Genomic DNA, 25,130 nt, shown 5'->3' with positions numbered 1-25,130 from the left:
TTAAAAAAGACAACTTGTAATTCATAAAAGACTGTTTAGTTTTTCAAATGAATTTTTTAAGGGTTATCACATATAATGAATTTAGGAATTTGGAAGACTGAAAATGATTTCATAGGGTATGATCAAAGTAGCTTCCAAATGAAGACCAACATGCAAAAAAGACATAGCAGCATGGGCACTGTGTGAAGGAGCCAACAGATACGGAGTTCAGCTCACACCAACCTTTCCAGCCCTCTCCTGTCACCGATCACAGTGTCTGTGCACCGCACAACCAACGAGGTCTTTTATGGGAAGATGGGAGTAAACGAGGTCTGTGTATCTCTCTGCTGTGTGTTCCCATGGATGCTTAACCAACCAAGTTAATATTTTGTTCTAACTTCACTTCCAAACACTTAAACTAAAAATATTAACATATTGCACTGGATCATTTAATAATCAGAGTGTGGGTGCATTGCTGTGTCATTTGTAGAATTAGGAACAGATGTTTTGAGGGTAGAGAAGGAAGGAAAAGTATCTTAAATAATTCTTTTTCCTTAAAACTCTCCCTCACACCTGGTTTCAGGACTTCTCTCGGCCTTACCAAATGTTCCCGTGTGAACCAAATATGCATTTTAAACAATGACTCTGGGACTGCAGTGCAGCATTTGGACACAGAATGGAATTAAATGTAGGGTGGCTCTAAACTGCCTTCACGTTTCTAAGGACCAAGCAGCCGTCTGCTAAGGCAATTTCATTTGCCCTCTCAGGATGGCAGCGTGTCAGGTATCTCTCGAGGTGCCTGCAGGTACTGCCTACTAGAAGCATCGTCAGATTGCAACGTGCCCCACATCCGCACGTGCTACATTTTGCTGGCAAATCCAGATGCAAAAGTTCACATGAAAATTCTTGTTCTTTTTCCCCCAGCCTTCACGTTGACAAGAGCTAGGGTGAGCTCACTGATGATTAGGAGCTCAGACAGGCTCCCAGAGGCAAAGCGAACGGCTCTGGCAGCCACAGAGGTGTTCTTGGAATATTTAAAACATCGTCAACAGTGGGATTGTTTGACAACGAACATCAAATTCAGAACTTTCTATATGACTTTAAAAGAACGAGAGAGACAAGTGCATCCTTGACTTGATAACATTTATTCAATATTCTTTGAAATTAGCAAGAATCAGAAGAAGCACAGATCAATCAAATACAGCCACAAAAATGTCCTCGATATAAATAAAGATGCACTATGAGAAATACTCACTCCGGAAGGGACCGGTACTCTCTTACGTTTACTACCTCCTAGCAACAAACAACTCAAATGTAAATTTACTCACGATACAAAAACCTTGACTTTTTAAAGAAAAATATAGATTCAAATCGATCATAATTTGCCTCCCTAGGCCCTTTCTTGACGCATGGTTTCAAGGCCTAGTTCGACAACTGTTACAAAAATGACAAAAAAAAAAATCAAACAAGTGTTTCTGCAAAGTTCAACAGAACAGTGCAGAAAGAAGTTACTTACCCATGCACAGAATAAGGCAAAGGCTAATTTCATTCATGTTAGGAATAAATTTAACTAGTTTCTTTTTCACAAAACAAACATCTCAGACTTCTTTTTAAGTAACGGGTATACTGTATTATGCATCATACTCTACTTTACATGTTTTTCCTAACTCTACTCAGAAAGCCAGCACTTACATGTCAAATAGAAACTTCTCCTTGACTAGACTTATTCTGTAACAGCCGCAGGAATGAATCTGGGTTTTGTGATCGTGTCTACCATGGAAAGAGCACACACTAGTGGAAGCATACAGTGTAGAGAGCTGAAAGTACATTAAAACGTAGTCTATGGATTTCACAAATTCTGTTTTTAAAATATTTTTTCCAAACTAAAAGCTGCAGAAAATTAGTTCTTAAATATTCTACCGAAAACTCTTGAGCAGCTACCATTTTAAATTTCTTAAGCTTTTTATTTTCTTAAAAATATTTCAGTGAGTGTAGTATCTCATCTTTTTGAAAAATAATCCCAAAAAAGATTACAAATCTTTTGTTTTAATCAGCGTGACCAGGGGTTTGTCATCAGGACTGTAATCCTCATAGGCGATGGGGCTCACATCATACATCGCGGGCCGGGATTTCTTTCCAAACCTGAAATCACAGACAGAGAGGACTTTGGTTAGATAAATATTGGATCTCAAGTCCTATAAAGGCAAGTGGTAAGAATATTTTATATTCATGAATCAAATGGAACTATACAAATACTGTAAAAAATATATGTAAGACATCCTGATATTAACATTGAATGTGTACGAACATTAGTCTTCTGTGCAGGAGGCAAAAAAATGGATTTCATAAAACATAGAGGCCAAATTAATGTCAAAGCTTCTAGGTTAAATCTCGGCAAAGCAGTCAAGCGTGACAGCTCTACAATAGGTTTTAAGAAAATGTGTATCGATTTGTCTTTTCCTTCTGAGACCCATAAATATTTGATGAGGCAAGTTTATTTTACATCCACTCTAGTGCAGTCTTCCTGGGCTGTGGGCAGACAGCCTCTCCTGTGGGATTTTCAGGGGACAAGCGGTAAAGGCTCAGAGTTCACCGGAGATCCCAACACAAGAAGGGGAGAGGGAGGAAACAATTTCAGATATGAAGGTATTTGTCCACAGACCATGGTAGCACCACCACGGAATCCCACCCACTTACTGCCTCCCAACCCCAGGCACACACAAGCCAGTGTTTTTCTCTGAGCGCAAAGCCATGGTCCCAACAGATTTGTATATATCAAAATTGCCTGGACAGCAGGATTGACTCCCAGAAACAGGGGAATCAAAATCCAATTTCAGGACTTCCTGCCAAACCAGTCTTAAGATGGCAATTATTAAAATAAAGCCAATTCAACTTCTGGGTGGTCTCTTCCCATTCACGACCTCACCTTCCCCAGAACCCCTGGAGTGCAACATGATTCAAACAACCTTCCATCCTCACCCACCATTCTCCTCCTTTGCAGAGACAACATTTTTTAACTGTTTCAAGTCCAATAGGGCTCATTAAAAAGGCATTTTAAAAGAACCCTAAATTTTAAAAGGGCTCCCTAGGATGGGGCCCCTAAGAATGAAAGGAGCTTATTTATTACGGTTCCTGTCCCATTTTTCCTGTTTTCCTATTTTTTCCTCCTTTGATATCTTTTGAAAAGTCTATCTTCTCATGTACAGAGATGGGAAGTAGAATCAAGTGGGAAATGAGAAAACAGAGCATTCTTCATACGATCTTTTATTTTTAAACAGTCATCCACCTTGTGTTCCAATTCACTCAAGTTTTACTGGCCTTTAAGAGCACAAGGGCAAAAGCCATGCCAGACAGAATATGGGATTAAAGAGTTAAAGTGTTCTGCCCCCAAGAAACCCACAGCTATCCCTGCCATGTTACCAAAGCCTTCAATAAAAGGGTTCTACCATGTGAGGTCTCACTAAAGGTCCAGCCCCGTGCTTGCACAGATGGGGGTCGGGCTCCTGTACTCTGTTTATCTGAATTGCCCGAGGCCTGCATAATCTGAGAACAGAAGTGTCCATGGGAATTTAGTAGCCCATTGGGCCTTACACTTTCTCCCAAGTCTGAAAATTTCCAAGGCTACTTTAAGATGCAAATGTCTCAATAATTTATTTCTCATAAAATAGCTAGAGACATTGGTAATAACATAGCACCAATAATAATTTAACAAAAAATCCAGCAACCCAGTGAAAGCTCTTTCCATACCCTAACATAGCAGGATAAGTGGGATGGTTTCCTGTGGGAACTTGGACCTGAGGGCCAATCAATCATATTAATTAATTGATTAAGTAATCAATTGGTTGGCTGAGAGGAAAAACCCAAACAACTTAATAGATTCAATATATCTTTAAGACACCCGTTTTTAAATATGATTTCATAGTTTGAAGAAGAATCTGCTTCCCTGAAATTTAGAAAGTTAAATGCCTTCATTTTATACAATGCATTACCAAGCTGCAGTTCAAAGAGCTGTAAACTTAAATGTTGTCGTGCAGCTCGTTTGAGGATGAGTGTGGCAGCCCCGGGGAGTGTGACAAGGCCAGGGCCCATGCAAGAGTGACCCGCACCCCACACATTCACCTGGCCATGTTCGAAAGTGGCCTAAAGAACAAGGAGCGTCACTTTGTGTCCACACTGGTTAAGTCAGCTGTGTGGCCTGGTTCTAACAGGATTAACTCCAAACCAGGCTGGGTCATAAAGCATAATGTTGGTTATAAAGGGAACCTGGTTAGAGTAACATTAGCATCCCAGCACTAGAAAAGGGAGCAGGCAAGCTTGGAGCTGGAATCCCTTCCCCGAGACCTCCTAGCTGCCAAGAACTCTGTCCAAATTCCTTAGGTGAGTTGGTCTCCACCCGAAATGCAGGGCCTACCATATGGGAGGTAAAATGGCCCGCTTTGCAGAAACATTGTCATTTTTAAACACACAATAAAATGAAACAAGACTTTCTTGAACCTCCCATACCTCTCCCGGTGGCAGGCTCACACTTGGCGATGAATGAATGTGCGTTCATACTTACATTTAAAACACAACAGCTTTTTATATCTCCTGTGTTTCTGAAAGTTGGGTGGATGTTAACAAATCAACAAGCTAACACCTGTAGAATTCCATCTAGAGCTCTCAGGCACTAAACCAGTGTCAGAGGCTGCCTGTTTTATTGCAGGAGTTTTAATGGAACTTTTTTTTTTTAATAACACATTCTTTTCCTTATCATTAAGGTACATTTTAATTGTAAAAAATAAAATAAAACTGGAAGCTAGAGAAAATGATACTGCAGACTAGGGGTTAGGAAACTGTGGCCTGCAGGCCAGTTCTAGGCTGTTCCCTGTTTTTTAAATAAAGTTTTATAGGAACACAGTCAAGCCCACTCACACTGTCTCTTGCTGCTTTTGTGCTATGAAAGCCGAGCTGAGTAGTCACGACAGAAATTGTGTGGCCTGCAAAGTCTAAAATACTCTGCAGACGGTAGGGATGTCTGGAGACTACAAGGATCACCCTAGTCCCCCTCTGCCAAGGACGAGCTGTCAACATTCCTGCATTTTCCTTCAGTCTGCCCATCCTCAGTCCCACGTCCCTTCAATTCACTTTACAAATATGCATATGTATTAAGAGTCTCTGAAAGTGTCATGTATAAAAATATTTATTACGTACTTTAACAAAACTGAGAAAATATTCCCCATACTGTTTTGTGACTGAAGTTTTCAATCAGCATTCTGTGTGATGTTTTACTCAGAAAGTATTCTTATCAAGTTAAAAAGTAAAACATATGAGCTTAAAAAATTAATTTAAAAAATGTCCTTCTGTGCTGGGGGGGGGCACTCAGTGGCTCTAGTTACGTGTCCCCACCTGAGGCGGCTTACGTGCCACGACACGAGCGCAGACTATTACACTCAGGAAGTGTCTACGCAGGATCTATGGGGGAGCTAGATTTTTAGAAGATGGGGATGGGTGGACGCTCACCCTCTCCTCCCAGAAAAACAGCTCTACAGCCCTGATTTGGTGGCTCCATGCCCAGCACCCCGCACCCCGGCCGGGCATCAGACACCGTCTGAGCGCTCACTCAGCACCCCCTTCCACTGTCTCATTTTCGTAGATTGATTATCTCATCTCGTTGCCATAACAACCTTGTGACATGAGTACATATCATTTTTCCCATGTTGCAGAGGAGGAAATGGAGGCTTAGGGATAATTTCCCTGAGACCACACCCCTGGTGGGAGGTGGAGCTGTCTGGCTTCCAAGCCCGGTTCTGAACACATCGCTGCAGCCTCCCGCACGCGACGACCTGTGAACCGCGGGTCCCGCTTCACCTGTTCCCGATGAGAGCCTGTGGACTGCAGCATTCAAAGGCATCACCTTCAAATCAGCAACCCTGCTTTCTCATTTACAAACTCTGCCTTGCAAATCTCAGGTACAAATCCTGGCTTTCTCACTGACAAACTCTGTGACCCCTGTGTAAATTGCATTATCTTGCTAAGCCCAAATTCCTTTCACCTATAATAGGGGACTAACGATACACGGGCCCCAGGATTCTTGTGAAATTCTTGCAAATGAGTTATTTGTGAATGATTCAGCACAGTGTCTGGCCCAGGGGAAGCTCCCAGTAGATGCTGGTTGACATAGAAGCACTAAGGAAAGTCGTAGCACCAGTAGTATCAACGGCACTGACATCTCAAACATCATATTTGGCGACGTCTTGTGTGCCTGTTTTTCTAAAGAAACAAAAGATACTGCAACCAGTTATAAGGCAGATAAAAGAGCGTATGCTCTAGTTCATAGCCCCGTGAAAGTCAACCGCTGAAACAATACTGCAGAGAATGTCAGATATTGAGAAAGGACAAAATTGTAAGGTTTTGAGCTATTTCGGAAAAAGCAAACATGTCCTTCCACAGCTCTCCTTTTTCTGTTTTCTGTGATCAGGCACTTCTAGCTGGTAGAGCAGTGAGCAATCAGCAACTGAGATGTGACCTCAGCCTGAGAACGTGGAGAGTGTGGCTTTGCTCCCCCGGTCGGTTACCCACTCTGTCCTGCCTGCGTGTAAACAAAGCCAGCCGTGGAGCAGGTGACTCCCGGGATGAGAAAGGGAGGAGGGCTCCTCTCAACCCGGCCCCAGCACCACCTGACTGCCGACATCAGAATCACCAGACATTTCCTCAGTCGCCTGTGAACGTCACAGGTCACCCACTCAGTTTGTGTCCCGTGTGGCCACTGGGCTGCGGTCATTCTGATCCAATGTCACCTCCTGGCAAGTGGCAGGGAGACAGCCCGTGAAAATGGACATTACAGCTACTGAAAGCTAGGGAGAGGATGACATCCAAAGGTCTGAGATTCTGCCGATACCTTCCTAGGGTTTCCATCCAGAGACCCAGCCTTGGCCTCCACACAGCCACGCTGCAGAAATCATGGGCTGAATATGTGTTCAAAAAGAGAAGTTTTCCTGGATTCCAGATATTTGGGAAGATATTGTTTTAATCAATAGTTTTATCTGTAGTCACTGATGCATGTAGGAGCTTGTTAGGAATTCCACAGTAAATATTTTTGATAAAAACCAGCACCAAATAAGAACCAGCTTTGTAAATGCTTTCAAGTTTATTCTTTCCATCCAAGGGTATTCAGTTAAATATCTTCCCAGTGGGCTGTATGAGCAGAAGGCTCAGAGGAATCTGTGCTAAACCATTCTGGGACTGAAATAAAATAATCCTCCTGAGCCCTGAAGGATCTTGGCCATGGGTGCCTACGGGGATGGGAATCTGATTTCTTGGGCCTCCCAATACATGAAAGTATAAAGCCATGGTCTCTGCTCCCTCCTGGTGAACTAAGCCCCTCCAGGAACAAAGAAGAGAGAAGACTCCAGAGCACCAAAGCAGCTTTTCAATTCTCTGCTCCTTTTTACACTCTCTGCTTCTGGTCCAGTAACTTCAGGATACTGTGAAGACTCCTGCAGGGTGGGGTCACTTACTGAGCTGGTACCCTGGGATGAATGAATCCACCTCTCAAGCAGGTCATGGCATCCTATACCAACCCCTAACTGATATCACCCATTTATTTCAGACCTCAAATTTGAATGAGGCCTGCCATGTGCCTGGACCCACTGGAGACAAAGAAATAAAAACCACTGCCCTTTATGTACGAGGCAGCAAAGAGTCAAATAAACAGTTAAGGTGGGGCTTGCAGGGGCTGCTACCAAGGCTTCTTGGGAGCTGTGCTGCCTGAGTTGAAAGGAAGGAGCCTGGTTGGGAGGGTTGAGCTCTCTTCTCCTCCATGATTGTCTAAGGAAGGCTGAGTGCAGCTCCCTCCTGGGCGGGTGCTCAAGGTCTCCCAAGTTCTCTCTCCCCTGGGCTCCCCCTCCTGGAGGCTGAGTTCTGGCTTTTGCTTCTACTGGAGTTGCAAGACCACTGTAAGATCTGAGACTTGGCTTTGGAGGCTTCCTTTGGAGAAAGCAAACTTTTTGAACCTCTTAGCTTCTATGCCATTCAGATAAAATTTTGGTCTTCTCATGGGTTGACCGACAGTAACATCTGACATCCCAGCAAAGATCAGACAGCGAGCAGTTGCCTGGAGCCCCAGTCCCAGGACACCAAGCCCAGCCCACTTTTGACTACAGCATACTGACTCTTTGAATTGTGTGCTTTAGATTATTCTATCAGGTAAAAGAAAAGATGGCTTACTTCAAAGAACAATATTGCTATTATTTTTGGATTAAATACTCTTTGCAAAAGTTAGTAAAAAATGTTATATTAGCTGATTTTTAGTGTTATATATTAGACTTGAAGAAGTAAATACAGTGTTATTTGTTTATACAACCCATTAAGATTTGTAATTTAATATGGCTGTGATAACTCTCTAAAGAAGCAGACTTATCCCTTTTTACAGTTGAGGGAATTGTATTTATGGAAAGTTAAATGATCTGTTTAGACTATAGAGTCAGGTAATGGAGTAGCTAAGGCTCAATGTTATATCTCAAGCACCAGAACTTCTGCTCTTTTTATGTTACCACACTAACTCCTTATCCCTACAGAAGTCCTCCCTCCAGACAGGGACACTGCTTCACGTAATACAAACTCTAGAAATGGAAAGATGGCTTCTTATCATTTCTCTAGTAGGCGCTTACATCAAACAGAATTATTTGTATCCATGTTGACTATTTGAAGAGCAACATAGCAAAAGACATTAAAAAGAAATCATCAAAAAGTGTGTGCGATATCCAGTGATTAAGAATCAGATATTTATAGTCACAGATCAACAAAAATTAAATGAATGGCTGTATTCAATGTAAACAAAAGCAAACCAAAAGCTAGCAGCAAATTAAAAGGGGTTTGCTTATAAAGTGGCGGTATGATCTTCCCCCTATGCTCTGTTGAACCTATGTTTTAGTCTTTAAAATCCTCTCTTTGCAGCTGTAAAGTCCAGTTTATCATACGAACCCGGTTCCAAGAACGTACATGCGAAGGCAGCACCTCCCTCCCCCACCGCCGCCCCCAGCAGCTCACCTGGCGTGTCGGATGGACGCGATGGCGTTGCTGAACTCGCTGTCGATGCTGCGGCAGTTGTAGAACTCCTCGTAGGCCGGCCGGGAAGAGCCCTGGTACTCGATGCGGCTGATGCGGCAAATCCCCACGATCAGGATGATCAGCATGAGGATGAAGGCCACGCAGAGGGCTCCGATGATGACGTAGAGGGAGTGCCGAGGCATGTTGGTGAGGCTCTCCGCCATGTGCCCGGACTTCCACTGCAGGTCTGAAGGCGAAAATGAGCAGATGTCTGGGTGTGAGCTCTGCCCTTTAGAATGTGAAGGTCTTTCTCTTCCTTGTATCAGTAACTTAAAACTTAAGGGCCATCCAAACTGGGAAGAATGATTATCTAAGGACAATCCAGACCAAGGGTTAGTATCCTTAACGCATGAGCAACTCCTACAGATCATTAAGAAAAACCAGGAACACACTACAGAAAAAATGGGCAAAGGGTGTGAAGTGGACTTCATCAAGGAACACAAATATAAAATTGTTTTGCTTCATAATTATTCAAAAAATGCAATTGCTTTACCAGATCCCAAATAATATTTTAAAATTATGACTCTGAGAATCAGAATCAGCTATTCTTTACCTTGAAAAGTTGCAATTGGAAGAAGAGTGCAGGTAGATGCCCAAACAAGGGGCCAGGCTTGCAGACCCATCTCCTAGAAGCCTAACAGAACAACAACCCACGAGCCCAGCCCGTACGGTTCCTGAGAATGAGAAGAATGCACTAATGAAGTGACTTCTAAGTTTGTGTCCAGATCCTCCTGGTTGTTCTACCGAGGACTCTGAAGGCTGGTTTGTCATTCAAGTCTTCCTGCCTGAGCTCATAAGGCCCGTGGAGCTTAGTGAGACAAACCGACCATTAGCGCGTCCGCTGCTCCATCTGCGCCAACACACACAGAGGCAGACGGACCACCGTAAATCATCACAGATAAATGGTTGCGATGGGAGGGAGAAGGTGCTCTGTGAAACCAGAACCAAGGCCCAGTCCCCAAACCCGCAGCCGTTTCACTTGGCAATACCTGGTGCACACTGAGAGAGACGATTCATTTTTCTGGCTGAAAAAGTAAGCGTGATTTACTTGATTTCTAAGTATGATAACATTCTCTAAAAAATTCAGTTGCAGGCTGGAGTCCAACGTTTAGCAGAGCATGTTATAACATCCTTTAGCATCAACACAGGGCAGCCAGTGCTGTGTTTCTGCTCCAGCTCGGTAGAGTGCTCAGATCTGATCACGACGGAGGGTCGCATGAGTTCTCGGTGAGTTCTTGAGGGCCATGCATAAACTTCGCAGAAATAACTTACACGTCATGCCGATTGCGTGCACTGCCACCTAGCCACCACGGTGAAAAACCACCGCACTGGGACATGTGCTGGGCGCCGTGTCCCAGGCCAGACCGCTTGCATCTCTGACCATCTGCTCCCTTTCCCAAAACTCCATGTTCCAAGCTATTTGGATTCGGGGGAAACCTTTCCCAAAATTTCTCCTAAAACCTCTTCATTCCTTCCCCTGCCCTTTTCTTTAAGCCGAGATTCCACATACTGTCGCCTAAAACTTTCCTGCTAGAAGTGACGGTGGCTGCTTTATAGGCTAATTGGCTTAGTAGTAGCCGGGATTGATCTGAATAAACCCAACACTAGGTCTGAGAGGCAGCAAATTTATCTGCACCAGGTGGTTGCAACTGCTGTCTCCCAGTCCAGGCGCCGGCCTCATAAGTCATCGCTTTGCTGCATCCCGGGAGTCCCCTCGCATGAATCATTTACTGTGTTGGCTGCAGCATGGCATGGGGGAGAGTCACGAACCAGAAAGTGCCAGATGGGTTGATCTCATCAGCCTCGGCAGGTGCATGACCAGGAACGCGTGCACTCGAGCTGCTCAGGAAAAACGTCACATTGGTGTGTCTGGGGGATCATTTGCATTCTTATTTAAGCTAAATTTGTTTGAGGTTTTGTATTTTCCAAAGTACCTTGCATTTAACATTTCAGTTGGCCCTAAACAATCACATTGCGCTAGGTAGAGGTGCGAGACTGGGAACAGGCACTCAGTGGCCAAGCTGAGAATAAAACCAGATCCACCAATGACTTCCACTATGCCAAAAATAGACTCTGGTTATTACATATCTATTCTAAAATACATGTATAGTTTTTAATTCACCTAGGTGAACATAGCTAGACTAATTTGCCCACCTATGTTATTTAAAAAGAGAGTGCAAGTGAGGGTGTGGCAGTCGTGTGAAGATGTCACCTAGGCAGCTCAGGAAGTTTTGAGATGACCTGCTGCCTAGAGCAAGGAGGGAGGAGGGATTTCAAATGACTTTGTGTTTTCTATAGCTCAGGTGAACAGGACAATGCCGGCAGTTCATGAGATTGAAAAAAATCTGAAAACCCTTGTTAATCTTCAGAAGAGGAATGAATGGGAAAAGGGAGTGAAAGGAAGAGGGCATCCCCTTCACAGGGATGCATTCACGGAGCACACGCATTGAGCACCTACTGCTAAGCACTGCCAGGCACAGTGCCTAGTGCCGGGGAAACAAAGTGAGGGAACCAAAGAGAAAAGTGGGCTCAGGGCAGCCCAGGTCTTTTGAGGGATGCAGGGATCAAACAAATGATCACAAAATACAGGTACAACTGTGGACGAGCTCTGCTGTGCTGCAGGAACGGACAGCGGCTGTCCCATCTAAAGGAGCACTAAGGGAGTCCCAGGGAGCTGGGCTCTAGGAGGGAGTGGGCACCGACCAGGGACCAGAAGGAGCAGAGGGAAGCCTGTTCCAGGCACAGGACCAGAATAAGCACAGGCCTGCAGGAGGATGGAGAGAGCAGGAGGAGGGCTGGAAGGAGGACAGAGAGTGGCAGATAGTGGCCCCGGCAGGGAGGACGTGCCACCCTGCAGGATAGGGTGGCCACACAGGCCAAGGAGACAACAGTGTGGCCTTGGGTCTTGGGTCATTTGGGCTTTAATGGGAGCTTGGCACAGGCGGGGATGGAAACAGCGGGGAGTCCAAGTGTTCCATTCGCACTTTGAAAAGATCCTTCTGGCTGCGTGTGAAGAAAGAATTTGAGGGGGAAGGAAAGAAGCCAGTTCAGAGGCTACTACAGGATGGGGCAGAGTTGGCGATGGCTCGGCCTTGGGCGGTGGTGGCCAGACAGGGAGGGGGGACGGATGCGAGTGCTGTGTTAGAGGGGGAGTCAGCGGGACTCAGCGCAGCAGTGAGGGGAGAGAAAGGTGGCCCTGACTCAGTTTCCTGGCTTGTGTCGCTGGGTGGATGAGGTGTGGTGCCGTAGTGGAGCCAGACAACCAGGTTGGAGTGGAAGATCCTGGAGTTTGGTGCTGTACTTGTTAAATGGGAAGTTTCTTTAAGACGCCCAAGTGGTGACGTCACACAGTTGTATTTGGATGTCTGGCTCATTATTTTGGTTAACAAGAGCTGACTGTACGGAGAGCTCAGTATGCGCTGGACTCTATTCCAAGTGTTTTAGGTGTTAACACTCATTCCTCCTATAATGCAATGAGGTAGAAACTGTCATCATCTCCATTTTATTAATGTATGGGAATCAACTGAGACTCTGAGAGGGAAGTTCCTTGCCCAGAGTGACACACATAATGAGGGGTTTAAAGCCAGGTGCTCTGGTGCTAAAGCCACACACTTCAATTAGTAAGCAACGTTTTTCAAATTCAGATTGTGGGAATCAAGGGACTGGGGCCAGCCTCCCATTAAAAAGCAATTTAGAAAACTGCATCAGAGGGTCTCACGTTTGTGAACATATTACTTTATGTTTCATGTGTGTGTGTATGTTAGTCCGTGTTATATATGTAGCATCAAGATGCAAAACATATTTCTTAATGTAGACGCAGTCGGTCACAAGGCCTGAAAAACATTTCCCTGTGCTATGCACCCTCCAATGCTCTTCGGGCAGGGAAGGTGGATTCTCCTCACGGGGTATCTGCATCCACTTTAGAATGAAATGTCAAGGTCTAATTATATCAATAACAACTACCTATGTATACAATGCCTATTACCCCAAAACATTCTGTATTTATAGAAAATTAACTCAAAAGCATCTATTTTATCAATATTCCATCAGGGATAGAGAAATGACATTTTGAGCAGCCACCCAGAGCCTTCTAGTTGTTCAAAGAGGGTGATAGCTAATAATGAGGCAACCATTTATGCAGCACCTACTATTTACCAAGTGCTGGTATGTGCTTACAGGCAGGCGGAGAGTATTGCTCACCCATCTTTAACTTTATTATCCCATTTGTCAAGGCATGAGGCTCAGAGACCTTGTCTTCTGGCCCAGGAGTGAGTTCCTGCATTGGAATTCAAAACCATTTCAACTTGCAGAATTGAGTTCTCAACCTCAGAACTCTGCAATAGCGTTCTTTCCACTCAGTCAAGCTCTTTCCCCCCATCTGGCCACAACCGCTGCCCAGGAAGGAAGTAGAGGATGCATTCCTGTTGTTCAAGGTATTTAACAAAGTAATATGGATTAAATGGGATTTGCAAGTCACCCTTGGGTCCCACATCGTTGCTTCCTGGTAGCCCTCCAACGCCATGGAGCTACGTGGGCCACGGTTCCCTCTGTGCATCTGCGCTTTCCTGTTTAGATCTGCCAACCAGACCTGTGCCACCCAGGCATCCTCCACTTGGTTTCTGGCCACTTCGAAGGATCACAGGTGCTCAGGATTAGAAGGAGACCTCAGAGGCCGTGGGTCCCGCAACTCACGCAGAACTAGAGGCCTCGTAGAGCTGCCCTTTGAAGCCAACCTGGGTCCTTTCTGTGATTCCATCCTTGTATATCTTTTGCCCATATTATCATCACCAGAAGAAAGTAAACTTCAATTTCTTTTTCATAATTATAGGATTTTTAATTCTAAAACTTCCTGATGATATCCTATGTGTTCCGGACTTTTCTTCTTATCTATTTCTCCTACATATTTATCTTCATGAAAGTCTGATTTTTAAAAGGTATAAATAGATATTATTCTGCCCTAAGGTACCAAATTTGTCATGTCATAGAATTACCAAATTTTAGAATTGAAAATGGTCCCATTTTGTGGATAAGTAAACTGAGCCTTAGCACAACTAACTGCAGTCATCCAATGAGTGCCTTGGCCTGGGCAAGAACCAAAGTCCTGTTACCCCAAGTCTAGGATCCTTTCAACCAACAGATTCCACCAGACTGGACTTAACATCCTCCACCAAACTGCAGCCACTTAGCAGTTTTACCCTTGGAATCCCTTTCTGTCCCTTGTCTCTCTCTTCAGCAAGAGAGTATTTCTCACCCATTTTCAGCAAGGAAAGTTAGTTCTAAGACCACTCTGCATGGGAGCGTTTGAGAAGGTTGAAGGGGAGGCCTAACAATGATCATCCTCTTCCTTCTCAGGTTATGAACCAAGAGGAAACACAAAGAGTGAGTAGACAAGAGGCCAAATAGAATCTTCGTTATTGGTCAACTTGATGTCACAGAATGTGGCCCACATTTGGAAAAGAGAGTTTCCCAGTACTGGCCGTCCTCCACCCGAGACACGCACTGAGAATTAGACCACCCCATCCAGCCACAGGCAGTACTGGGCCCCTCCCGAGGGCCTGATCTTGTAACACTGCGTGGAGAAGCAGAGACAGCAACAAGTCAGCCCAAGAAGGAGACAGACAGACAGACAGACAGACAAGCAGGCAGGGCTGTATATACTGCTTTGCTTCCTTCCAAACTCAGAGCAGATAAGTCATCCTTATCTGTCGAGGGGCAAAGGAGCAGGTAAGAGGGCCCAAGAGGTTTCTTATGAAACCTTCCCAAGAAAAGAAGCAATCTGGGATGGGGAAGAAGCATTCCCCCAACCAGCCCAGTCAGATTTCTTCTGCTGTGAAAAATCAAACTGCCCTGCCTAATTTAAATGAGTAAAAAAATACCTTTCACGGTTGAATCTTGAACAGTTTCTAAAATATCTGAAAACCCAATTCCACATCACTTCTCATTTTCACTTCAATCCTAGTAGATACAATGTTTTAATAATATAAAATCTTGATTATGACATTTTCAAACTTCTGTTAGTTCACCATAAGAGAACACTTAGCTTTAAGCAGCCTAAAATGTTTTTCAGCTTCTCTTTTAAGCTTGTCCTCACTGGACTTTTCTCCAGGCAATAGATGGAACCTGATACATTTGAGGATACTTGAAGACATAAATGAAAAGTGAATTTACATTCTCCGTGTTTTTTTTTTTTTTTTAATTTTCAACCCAGAGACTCTATTTTTTTTTTATATATATATATGATTCTGATGCTTCTCTGTTAAGCACATTTTTGGCTGCATGGGTAGCAGTGAACTCTGGATGACATCTGAAAATCTCATCCTGGTGGGCAGGCCGATTCAGACGCAGGCAAGCATCCTAAACTGGGCACTAAGTAAACTGAGGCATGGGTAGCCCAGGGTGTCCCTCTGGGCCTGCCTGCCTCATCTGCCAGTGACCAGGGGCTTTTTGGTCCCAGTGGACCTCCTCTTCTTGCTGAAGGAAAATGCAGTGTTAAATACTGCTGGCTGAGCTGCGGAAATACTTACGGATCTCACAGTTTGCTCCCACCCAGCCGTGCGGGCAGTGGCAAGTGTAACCATTGGGCTGGTCCAGGCAGGTCCCGGCGTGATGGCAGGGGTTACTGTCACATTCATTTATGTCAATGTCACACTCTTCACCTAGCAAGATAAGGAAAAGCCTCGGTGAGGCCGCCGCACCCAAGGTTCCCATCATTTCTCTGGCAAAACAAAGATCTGAGGCTCGGGTTCAGGACCTCCAGCGATGCAGCCCCATCTGCTGTTCGTACAAAGTGCAGAACTCTCAGAAAATTTCAGACAGGGGATTATTTTACTTAAGTACAACTAAAAAAGAAAACAAAATAGCGTTGGTAAAAAGAATCCCACTTTTAGTCTATTTAACTACTTATCCAAAGCTGCTTCCCATGTCTGAACAAACCTTTCCAGGTTGATCAGAAAAGAGAACTTGAGTTTCTGATTCTATTAAAGAAATCTATTTTATTTTGGATTTCATCGGCTGACTCTTGTTATTTATTTTTCTGAAACTGCAGAAAGCTGAAAAGTCACAGTTTATGATTATTCTATAGCCAAGTGTTTGAGTGGGTGAGACTGGACATTTGACTCTTTTCTGGATAGTTCTAGGACATAGCCACGTACCTAGACTGAGCCAATTATGAAGATTTACTCCAATTTCCAAATCCTTGGATATGCTTCTGGCTGGAGGGGAGTGGACCAGAAATGCTCAGAAAGAGCATCAGGTCCTCCTCGGGGGAGAAGGTGTGAGTCCTGGAGTTAGCCTAGATCTGACCACCTCTTCCCCGGGGAACAGTGGCCTGAGGGAAGCTCACATCCGCTCAGGCCGTCCTTTCATAATGAAGAGTGTGACCTTGATCTCTTTTCCCTGCCTAGACCCACCTTTGCAGGGCATCTTTGCCTGCCTCAGAGGAACCTGATATAAAGTTACAAACCAGACCCATGTCACTGGATCCAAACGCCAACTTACAGGAAATAGCTTGTTATCAAAAGTTACACGAACAAAGCCATCTTCCTATGAGTTAGTACAAAATGGGTGTGCTTCTTAAATGCACAGGAATCTCACCAAAGCTGAAGAGAAAAGGGAATTTCAAATTGAGGCATTCTCGCCCCAAAATTTGAAAATCAGAAAAAGAAATTTTCAAAATTAGCCCCCTTTTGCTTAAATGTAGAAAGTGATGAAAAAATAAAACTCCTAGCATTACTGTAGTCATAGACTAAAGCAAAGGAGCAAAATCAAATATTTTGTCCATTTTTAAAAGGCAATATTTCATTGCACATCCAGGTAATTACTTCCGGGCTCACATAATTAGCATTAAATTGTTTTTCTGTTATTGGTTTACTACATGTTTACAAAACCACTGTTTGTCTCTCACAAATCATTTTAGAGGAGGAATCTCACACTAAGCTATTTCACGTCTGTTTCATTTCACACTCTTTCTGCACCTGGCATCTAACTATTTTATTTTTAAAGTAAAATGGGTAGAATAAAACATTTACTACTTCTAGGTCCTACTAGGTTGACTGTAATTCAGTAGTGTCCAAGTGAATTTGTTTCCTACAATAAATACAGTCATTTACATCAATAGAAAAGGCGTGAAGAAATTGATTGCCTCTTATAACGTGTTTCAAGGATTGTCTTTCTATTAACGGGGCAATCACTCTGAGTGGAAAAGGGCACAGACTGAACTATTACAAATGGCATTACATGGCAGACTAGTTGAAGAGACATATAAACAAAAACGTGCTAAGAAACGTTGAAAGGATGAAATCAAGACCTCGACAAATACATGCATCAGTACTACCTTTCAACTGTTTAAGAAGACAAGCTTAATTGAGATATTTACTAAACAATACCTGTCTTTAGCTGGCAATCTGAATGCCGCAAATTCTGAAATGAGATGCCCTGTTACCTCTACAGCAATAGCTACAGAAATGGCCTGACTTTTTCCTACTTCTACAGTCTGGCAAAACTCAAATGCCCCACTCTGCTCCGTGAAGTCCAATGTCAATGTCATGCCCACCTAAGTCTCTAAACTCTGTGCAGTCCCAGAGCTGCTTGTCCAGTCCATCTAGTCCTGCTCTGGTCCAGGGAAGTGAAGGCCAAATTCAGAATCCAGAGCATCCCTAGTGCATGTATTGTATCTTGGATCACTAAAGGGCTCTAATATACAATCAGGATAAGTCTATGATCCCCAGAATTGTCTGTTCTTGGGACCCACTAGATTGAAAAGATTTGGTAAAATTGGAGATGGCATGGGAAAAAAATGGGATGAATTCTTTCTGTAGACATTTATCAAATACAGTATCTAAGATCCACAATCCTAAGAACTGAGGCCCAGAGAGAGTGCCAAACCTATCCCATTCTGAATTTCATCACCACGATATTCTTAGAGCTGCACTGGAAAGTAAATGGCATAATGATATAAACTCCATGCTGGTCAGGGGCCCAATTAGCTGGCAGCTATTTCTGCAGCATACGTGCTCCGGCAGAACCCTGGAGTGATGCACAGCTCTCAGATACCTTTAGATTTAATCTAATGGCCTATTTTATAGACTATCACTCCTACACATCTAGTTGAATCAGTTATTCCTCAACTGGCTCTCGGTTTGAGGCCTCCACTGTGTCCCATGTTGGCTGAAAGTAGGAATATGGGGTGACTCTAATGATGGAGCCATTCAAGGGAATTTTCAACCAGAAGACTCCCGAGGATGACTGCTGTTCTCTGCCTTACAGTGAACATAAGTTTTGCCATCAGTCTTATGCAAAGTGTTTGAGGATTTATTGATTTATTATGAATTAGGGAAAACAAGTCTGGTTTCATTTATGTTTCCTCATAGTAAGAGCATTATGTTTTTATTTACACTTTAATATGCCAACATTCCATCCCTAATCAATATGCATTTTAGCTTATTTTATTAGAAGAGTTTTTAGTATAATCTTTCTCTACTAATAGTTACTTAATAAATCTTTAAGCTTTTGCTGGCCTGAGCCAGTTGACTTTTTAGTTGACTTGCTTACTATTTTTTATTTGAGTTAGAAAAAAAAATCAATTATTCTGAAATCACTGTTGTTCTTGAATAACATTTGTGAAGAGAATATAAAATGAAATTTCTAGTTCACTAAGGTTTATAATCAGGGTCTTAATTTTAAATCTTTTATAATTTTTTAATCCACTACTTTCTAAGAGGCAATATGCATAGTAGATATCACATTTGGTAGTACTTATGCAAATTTACAAGCATACTGATTAATTCTGTATGCATTCCTAAGATAACTTAGGACATGAAAAAGGCAAGAAAAAAGAAAAAATCCAAAGTCACTGCTGTTAGTAAATCCTTGGGTTAGTAGAGTCCACAGTAAAAGATATTGATGACAATTACCATAATCAGAATATCTAGTATTATATATATGCCTCCTATGTGCCAGGCACTGATTGGGTGCTTTAACTATAACTCCTTCATACTTAACAAGGATTTTATTCCAGACAAAGTGAATCTAAAAAATTATTTGGAACTTTTTCTATCATGATGGAGTTACTGGAACCTGCCTTGTAAACCTCCCACTGTAAACAACTAGACAACTGGATGAAACATATGAGGGAAAAAACCCCACTTTTAAGACACTAGACAACAGGCAGTTCATGACTGTGATTGCTTTTTTCAAGAAGGGAAATGAAACAGCTGAGCATGACAATCACCCTGGCTTTCTTCCTGGAGCTACTTTAGAACACGATGATTTCATTGAATTGAGGAGACAAAGATTGGAGTTTGTGGAGGCCAAGGTAACTGTAGTTTGTAGGGAAGACGACAACACAAGATTGAGCTACTCAGAAAATGAACACCAGAAATATGCTGCATCCCTTGAGTTTGTTGTTGAATGCTGAATAAGAGGAATTTGAAACACCAAGAGCTTGGCAAACAAAACAATAGATAGGCAGTTCCTAAACTTACAGAGGACTGAGAAGTATTCAAAATTCTCACAAGCCAGAGTGGAGCAATTTCACTGATCACCCAGTGTATTTAGTAAAGCTACAAAAGGTCACATCTTAGTAATAGGGCATTTAGGGCATAACTATCCCTAGAGTAAAGGCTAGTCTAGGCTCACCTCCCCCAAAATATAGAAGGAAACCTTAAAAGGATCACTCAGGTCAACAAGTTACTTACTGTCCACAAAAACATCATTCACTTTAAAAAAGAAACAATAAAATCCAATCACCCAACAACTTAACCCACAATGATCATCATCTAAATAAAAATTATTAGACACGCAACTAAGTAGGAACATGTGACTCATAACTAGAAGAAAAATCAGTCAAAAGACAACAATTCAGAAATAGTAGACAAGAGTTAACAGATAAGAAATTTGTTCAAAATGTGAAGTAAAACATAAAAACAATGAGAAAAATGGAAGATATAAAAAAGAGCCAAATGAAATGTTTAGATATGAAAATATAATATCTGAAATTTTTAAAAAACTCAATGATCATAATAGTAGATTAGACACTGCAAAAGAAAATGTTAATAAAATTGAAAACAGAACAATAGAAGCTAGACAAACTGAAACTCAGAAAGAAAAATTTTTTAAAAACCTGAACAGAGACTCCATGACCTGCTGGACAATTTTGAGTGGTCTAACATAGATGTAATTAGAATCCTAGGGCAAGGTGAGGCAGAAAATAATATTTGATAAAATAATGGCTAAATTTTCCAAGTTTGATGAAAACTATAACCACAGGTCCAAGAAATGCAACAAATCTCAAGCATAATAAACATCAACAAAACCACACATACATCACAGGCACATTGCAATTAATTTGCTAAAAACCAGTAATTTATGAATTCTAAAAACAGCCAGAGTGCAAATTCTGATTCTGGAAAAATAGAGCAGATATACAAGGTCTGTCCAGAAAGTAACCAGCCGTTGTTAATACAAGAAGAATGGTTGCGTGGCTGGATACTTTCTGGACAGCCCTTGTAGTTCCCTATTCCTCCCACTAAGTCCAAGTAAAAACCCTAGATGTTATATATAAAACAAACATGAGAAGCTTCCAAGAGTTTGAGAGAAAGAGACAGACTGGGTCAGAATCCAAGAGCAACACAATAGTGATCGCTCATTACAGATTAGGTTCTGGAAAAGGCAGTAACCCAGAAGTATCAAAAGAAGCAGGAAAAAAGCCCCAACAAAAGCCTGCTCTGTATAGTCAAAGAACCAGGGTACGGGCAGCCTAGCAAGACAAAAACAATTATGAACAATAGTAACTGCTCCACTCCAGCCAAACATTACCAAAAACCCACATGTCCCCGCACGCATGCCAGGAAAGGCTGAATGGAGAGCGTAGACTTCCACTCTCCAAGCACCCCAACCGCCCAACAATGACAGAACGCAAATTTTTTTCAGGTACACACAAAACATACACCAATATAGACCATATTCTGGACCATAAAATAAGCTCCACAAATTGAGAAGAATTGAGATCATACATAGAGTGTTCTCTGTAATGAAATTATGCTAGAAATCTATAATGACAGCAAGAAAATCTCAAAATACTTGAAAACTAAAACTAAACAATAGGCTTATAAATAATCCATGGATCAAATAGGAAATCTAAAGGTACATTAAAAATAAACATTAAATTGACTGAAAATGAAAACACAATATGAAATGTGTGGGATACAGTCAAAGAAGCAGGGTAATTTATAGTACTAAATGCACACATTAGAAATGGAAAAGTCTCAAGTCAGTAATCTAAGGTCTTACTCAAAGAACCTAGAAAGGGAAGAACAAAATAAACTCAAAGCAAAGAGAAGGAAGAAAATAATAGAGATAAAAGAAGAAATCAATGAAATAAAAAAATAGAGAAAATGAATGCAACAAAAAGCTGTTTTTTGAAAAGAATAATAAAACTGGCAAAACTCTAGAAAGACTGACAAAGAAAAAAAGAAAAAACACAAATTACCAATAGCATGAATGAAGCAGGGAATATCACGACAGACCCTACAGGTGTCAATAGGATAATAAAGGAGTACTGTGAACATATAAACAACTCAACACATAAATTTGACAATTTAGAAAAAATACACCACTTCCTCAAAAAACACAAACTATCACAAGTCATCCAATATAAAATAGGTAATTTTCACAGCTTTATAACTATTAAGAAAATTGAATATATAACTTAAAAACTCCAAAAAAAGAAATCTCCAGGTACACATGCTTTCACTGGTAAACTCTACCAAATATTTAAAGAGGAATTAGTGGAATTCTAACACAATCTCTTATAAAAAAATAAAATAAAAGACCCAAGAACACTATCCATCTCATTTCCTAAAGCTAGTTTTACTCCAATGCTAAAACTAGGCAAAGGAAGAAAGAAAATTATAGACAAATATTCCTCATGAATATAGACACAAAATTCCTGAACAAAATATTAGAAGATAGGATTTAGCAACATATAAAAAGAACTATACACCATGACCAAGTGGGGTGTATTCCCAGGATGCAAGACTGATTTGATATTTGAAAATCAATAAATATAATCGAACATATTAATCAGCTAAAGAAGAAAAATCACATGATCATATCAATCAATATAGAAAAAACATCTGACAAAATTCAATACCCATTTAAGATTAAAGTTATCAGCAAACTAGGAAGAGAGAGGAACTTCCTCAACTTGGTAAAGAACATCTGAAAAAAAAACCCTACAGCTGACAATATATTAATAGTTAATGTTGAAAAACCAAATGCTTTTCCCCTAAGATTGAGAACAAAGCAAAGATGTCTGCTCTTATTCAGTCTCATGCTAGAAGTTCTAGCTAGTGCACTAAGACAAAAAATAAAATTTATACGTATCAGAAAAGGAGAAATAAAATTGTCCATATTTACATATTACATAATTATCTATGTAGAAAATCCCAGGAAATCCATTTTTAAAAAACTCTCCTAAAACTAATAAGTTCAGCAAAGTCACAGGATAAAAGATAAACATGCAAAAATCAATTGTATACCTATATACTAGCAATGATCATAGAGATACCAAACTTATAACTCTCTTTATTATACAATCACTAAAAATACACACACATACATACATTCATACTAGGGTGTACATGTATGGGAAAAAATATTGACGAAAGAAATCAAAGAAGATCTAAATAAATGGAGAGTCATACTATGTTCATGAATTAGAAGACTCCACCATAGGAAAGATACTGATTCTTCCCAAACTGATATATAGGTATAATGCAATGCCTATCAATACCTTAGTAAAATCCCCTGTAGGTATAGACAAGATTATTCTGAAATTTATGTGAAAAGGCTAAGGAACTAGAGTAGTTATAACAATTTTGAAAAAGAAAAGAAAAAGTGGTAAGATCATTCTACCCAATTTCAGTAGTTATTAGGTAACTACAACAGTTAATATGTAATCAAGACTGAGTTGACTACATAATATTGACAGAGGAATAGATACATAAATCAATGAAAAATAATGGAGAACCCAAAAATGACCCACAAAAATATTATCAACTGACTTTGACAGAGGTTCAAAAGCAATTCAATGCAAAAAAAAAAAGGGGGGTAGCCTTTTTAACTAATGATGCTTGAAAAATTGTACTCCCATAGGCAGAAACAAATAAATAAATCTCCTCTAGGGGGAAGACCTTAGGAAAGAATGCAGACTGTGAGAGAAGAATTTAAGTGTATTACAAATATATGGAACAACCTCTCTAAGGGCTGGGGAAAGGTGTTGACCTAAGTAACTTTGGAAATAAGTAGCACTGATAAAACTAAATGCAATATAAGCAGTATATAAGCACTATGCTCTAGTTGATAAAATTGTTCCCACAAGGATACAAGTTAATAATTCTGACACTGCTATACATGTATACTGGAATTGAACAATTAAGTAAATAGATATTGGGTGGTGGGAGCCAGATATCTTGCTGTTGGTGTGAGAGTTTACAAATAAGCCAGGAGAGAAGGCTAGAGTGATCCATACAGTAATGAATTAGAGTTGGATACATCACTATGAATTCATGTTTAGCTTAATATAGATAGCTACATGCTGCAATATTTATAGATATGTATATATACAGTGGTTAGTATATACACACATATTTCCTTGCTCTGCCAGCTGAGAGGACCTAAAAGCAATGATATCCCAATACAAACAAGCACAGATAGTGCCCAGATCTTGGTTTCTAATGTTATTCTTTAATAACAGGAACCAGTGATCTTTGGAAAAATGGATGATTCTAGGACTGGGGCAGGAATATACAAGATGAGATGGAAGCATCTTCCAGTGCCAGAAAATATATAAGTGCTAAAAAATAAAACAAAACAAAACTAAACAAAAATTAGCAACACCACCACCACAATTATAAGGATATGTCAAAGAGACACAGGAGCCAACTGAAGAACTCCCAAGGGCCAAAGCTGGAACATTTTGAGCAAGAAAATAAATTTCAAAAGTACTGGACTATAACCCAAAGTAAATATCCATGAGTCCATATTGATATAAATAAATGATTGAATAAATACACAAATGGAGGAGTATAAACAAATCTCTCATGCAAAAGAATTCCAAATAATTCATGTAGCTACTCCATCCTCAAAGAGGAGAAGCATAACTCCCCTCTAGTTAAGCATGGGCTACACAAAGTCACATCCTTCTAAAGAGTAAAGTGTGGAAAGGAGAGAAAAGAGCAACATTACAGTGGAAAAACTTGACAAACACTATCGCAGGTAGGTGACCAAGGTCAACATCAATTATTATAAATCACATTGACAGTGTATAGCCTTGATGGGATGTGATAAGATTAGAAAATGGACAAGAGAAATTTCATCAAAGAGGCTACACAGATGCCAAATAATCACAGGAAAAGATGTTGAGCATCCTTTATCATTAGGGAAATGTTGAGGGTTAGGGTCGAGACATGAAAAGCCCAGGAGTGGGACAGGACTTTGCCAAAGAGCAACCTGTGGACATGTCAGTTCACTGAGCAAAAGCTGCTTGATCTTGAGGGGGACATTCCACCAATCAGGAATGTCTGCAAATGGACCCTGCCTGGAAGCCTGAGGGCTAGGCATGGATGTCTACAAACAGAATGGGCTTGTAATCTGAAGGTGGAGAGAATGATCAAAGGATGTCAGCCCAGCAGATAAGAGCAGTTTGCTAGTCTAAGCCTGAGGCAATGATCCTATCTCTCTCTCCTGAGTTCATGTCTCAGTAAGTGAGGAACTAGATAAAGTAGAAAGAAGTACATGGTCTCTTTGTTCCCATTTAGATTATATGCTTTACTGCTAACTCACAAGCTTTTCACCTGAAATCACTGTAATCTATAACATGAAAAAGAGAATAAAAATAGGTGCTAGACTTCAGTCAGTACCACCTGGCTCATGGGAATGCTGGTGGTCCCCTGACCTCCCCACACCCTTGCACCTTACTTTTTGTGTCTGTGTCTTTGTCTCTCCCATCTCTTGCAATGCACACTGCCCGGGGACCTGGTTATATCAGGGGCATCATGAACCCC

The 25,130-nt window shown here is 41.3% G+C and overlaps 1 protein-coding gene across 1 annotated transcript in view; it reads right to left on the bottom strand.

Moving 5' to 3' along the window:
• Nucleotides 1-1,105: 1,105 nt before the first annotated feature.
• DNER (delta/notch like EGF repeat containing) overlaps nt 1,106-25,130 on the bottom strand; it is a 293,066-nt gene continuing 269,041 nt past the window's right edge. Inside the window, exons 11-13 of the mRNA XM_069466390.1 lie at nt 15,591-15,722; nt 9,007-9,253; nt 1,106-2,121 (exon numbers count right to left, since the gene is read on the bottom strand). Of these exons, the coding sequence (XP_069322491.1) occupies nt 2,010-2,121; nt 9,007-9,253; nt 15,591-15,722 (491 nt within the window). The 3' untranslated portion in view covers nt 1,106-2,009. The remainder of the gene's footprint in view (nt 2,122-9,006; nt 9,254-15,590; nt 15,723-25,130) is intronic.

The sequence above is a fragment of the Eulemur rufifrons genome, chromosome 1, assembly GCF_041146395.1.
Source record: "Eulemur rufifrons isolate Redbay chromosome 1, OSU_ERuf_1, whole genome shotgun sequence".
NCBI lineage: Eukaryota > Metazoa > Chordata > Mammalia > Primates > Lemuridae > Eulemur > Eulemur rufifrons.
This window is presented reverse-complemented; position numbering and strand designations above follow the sequence as displayed.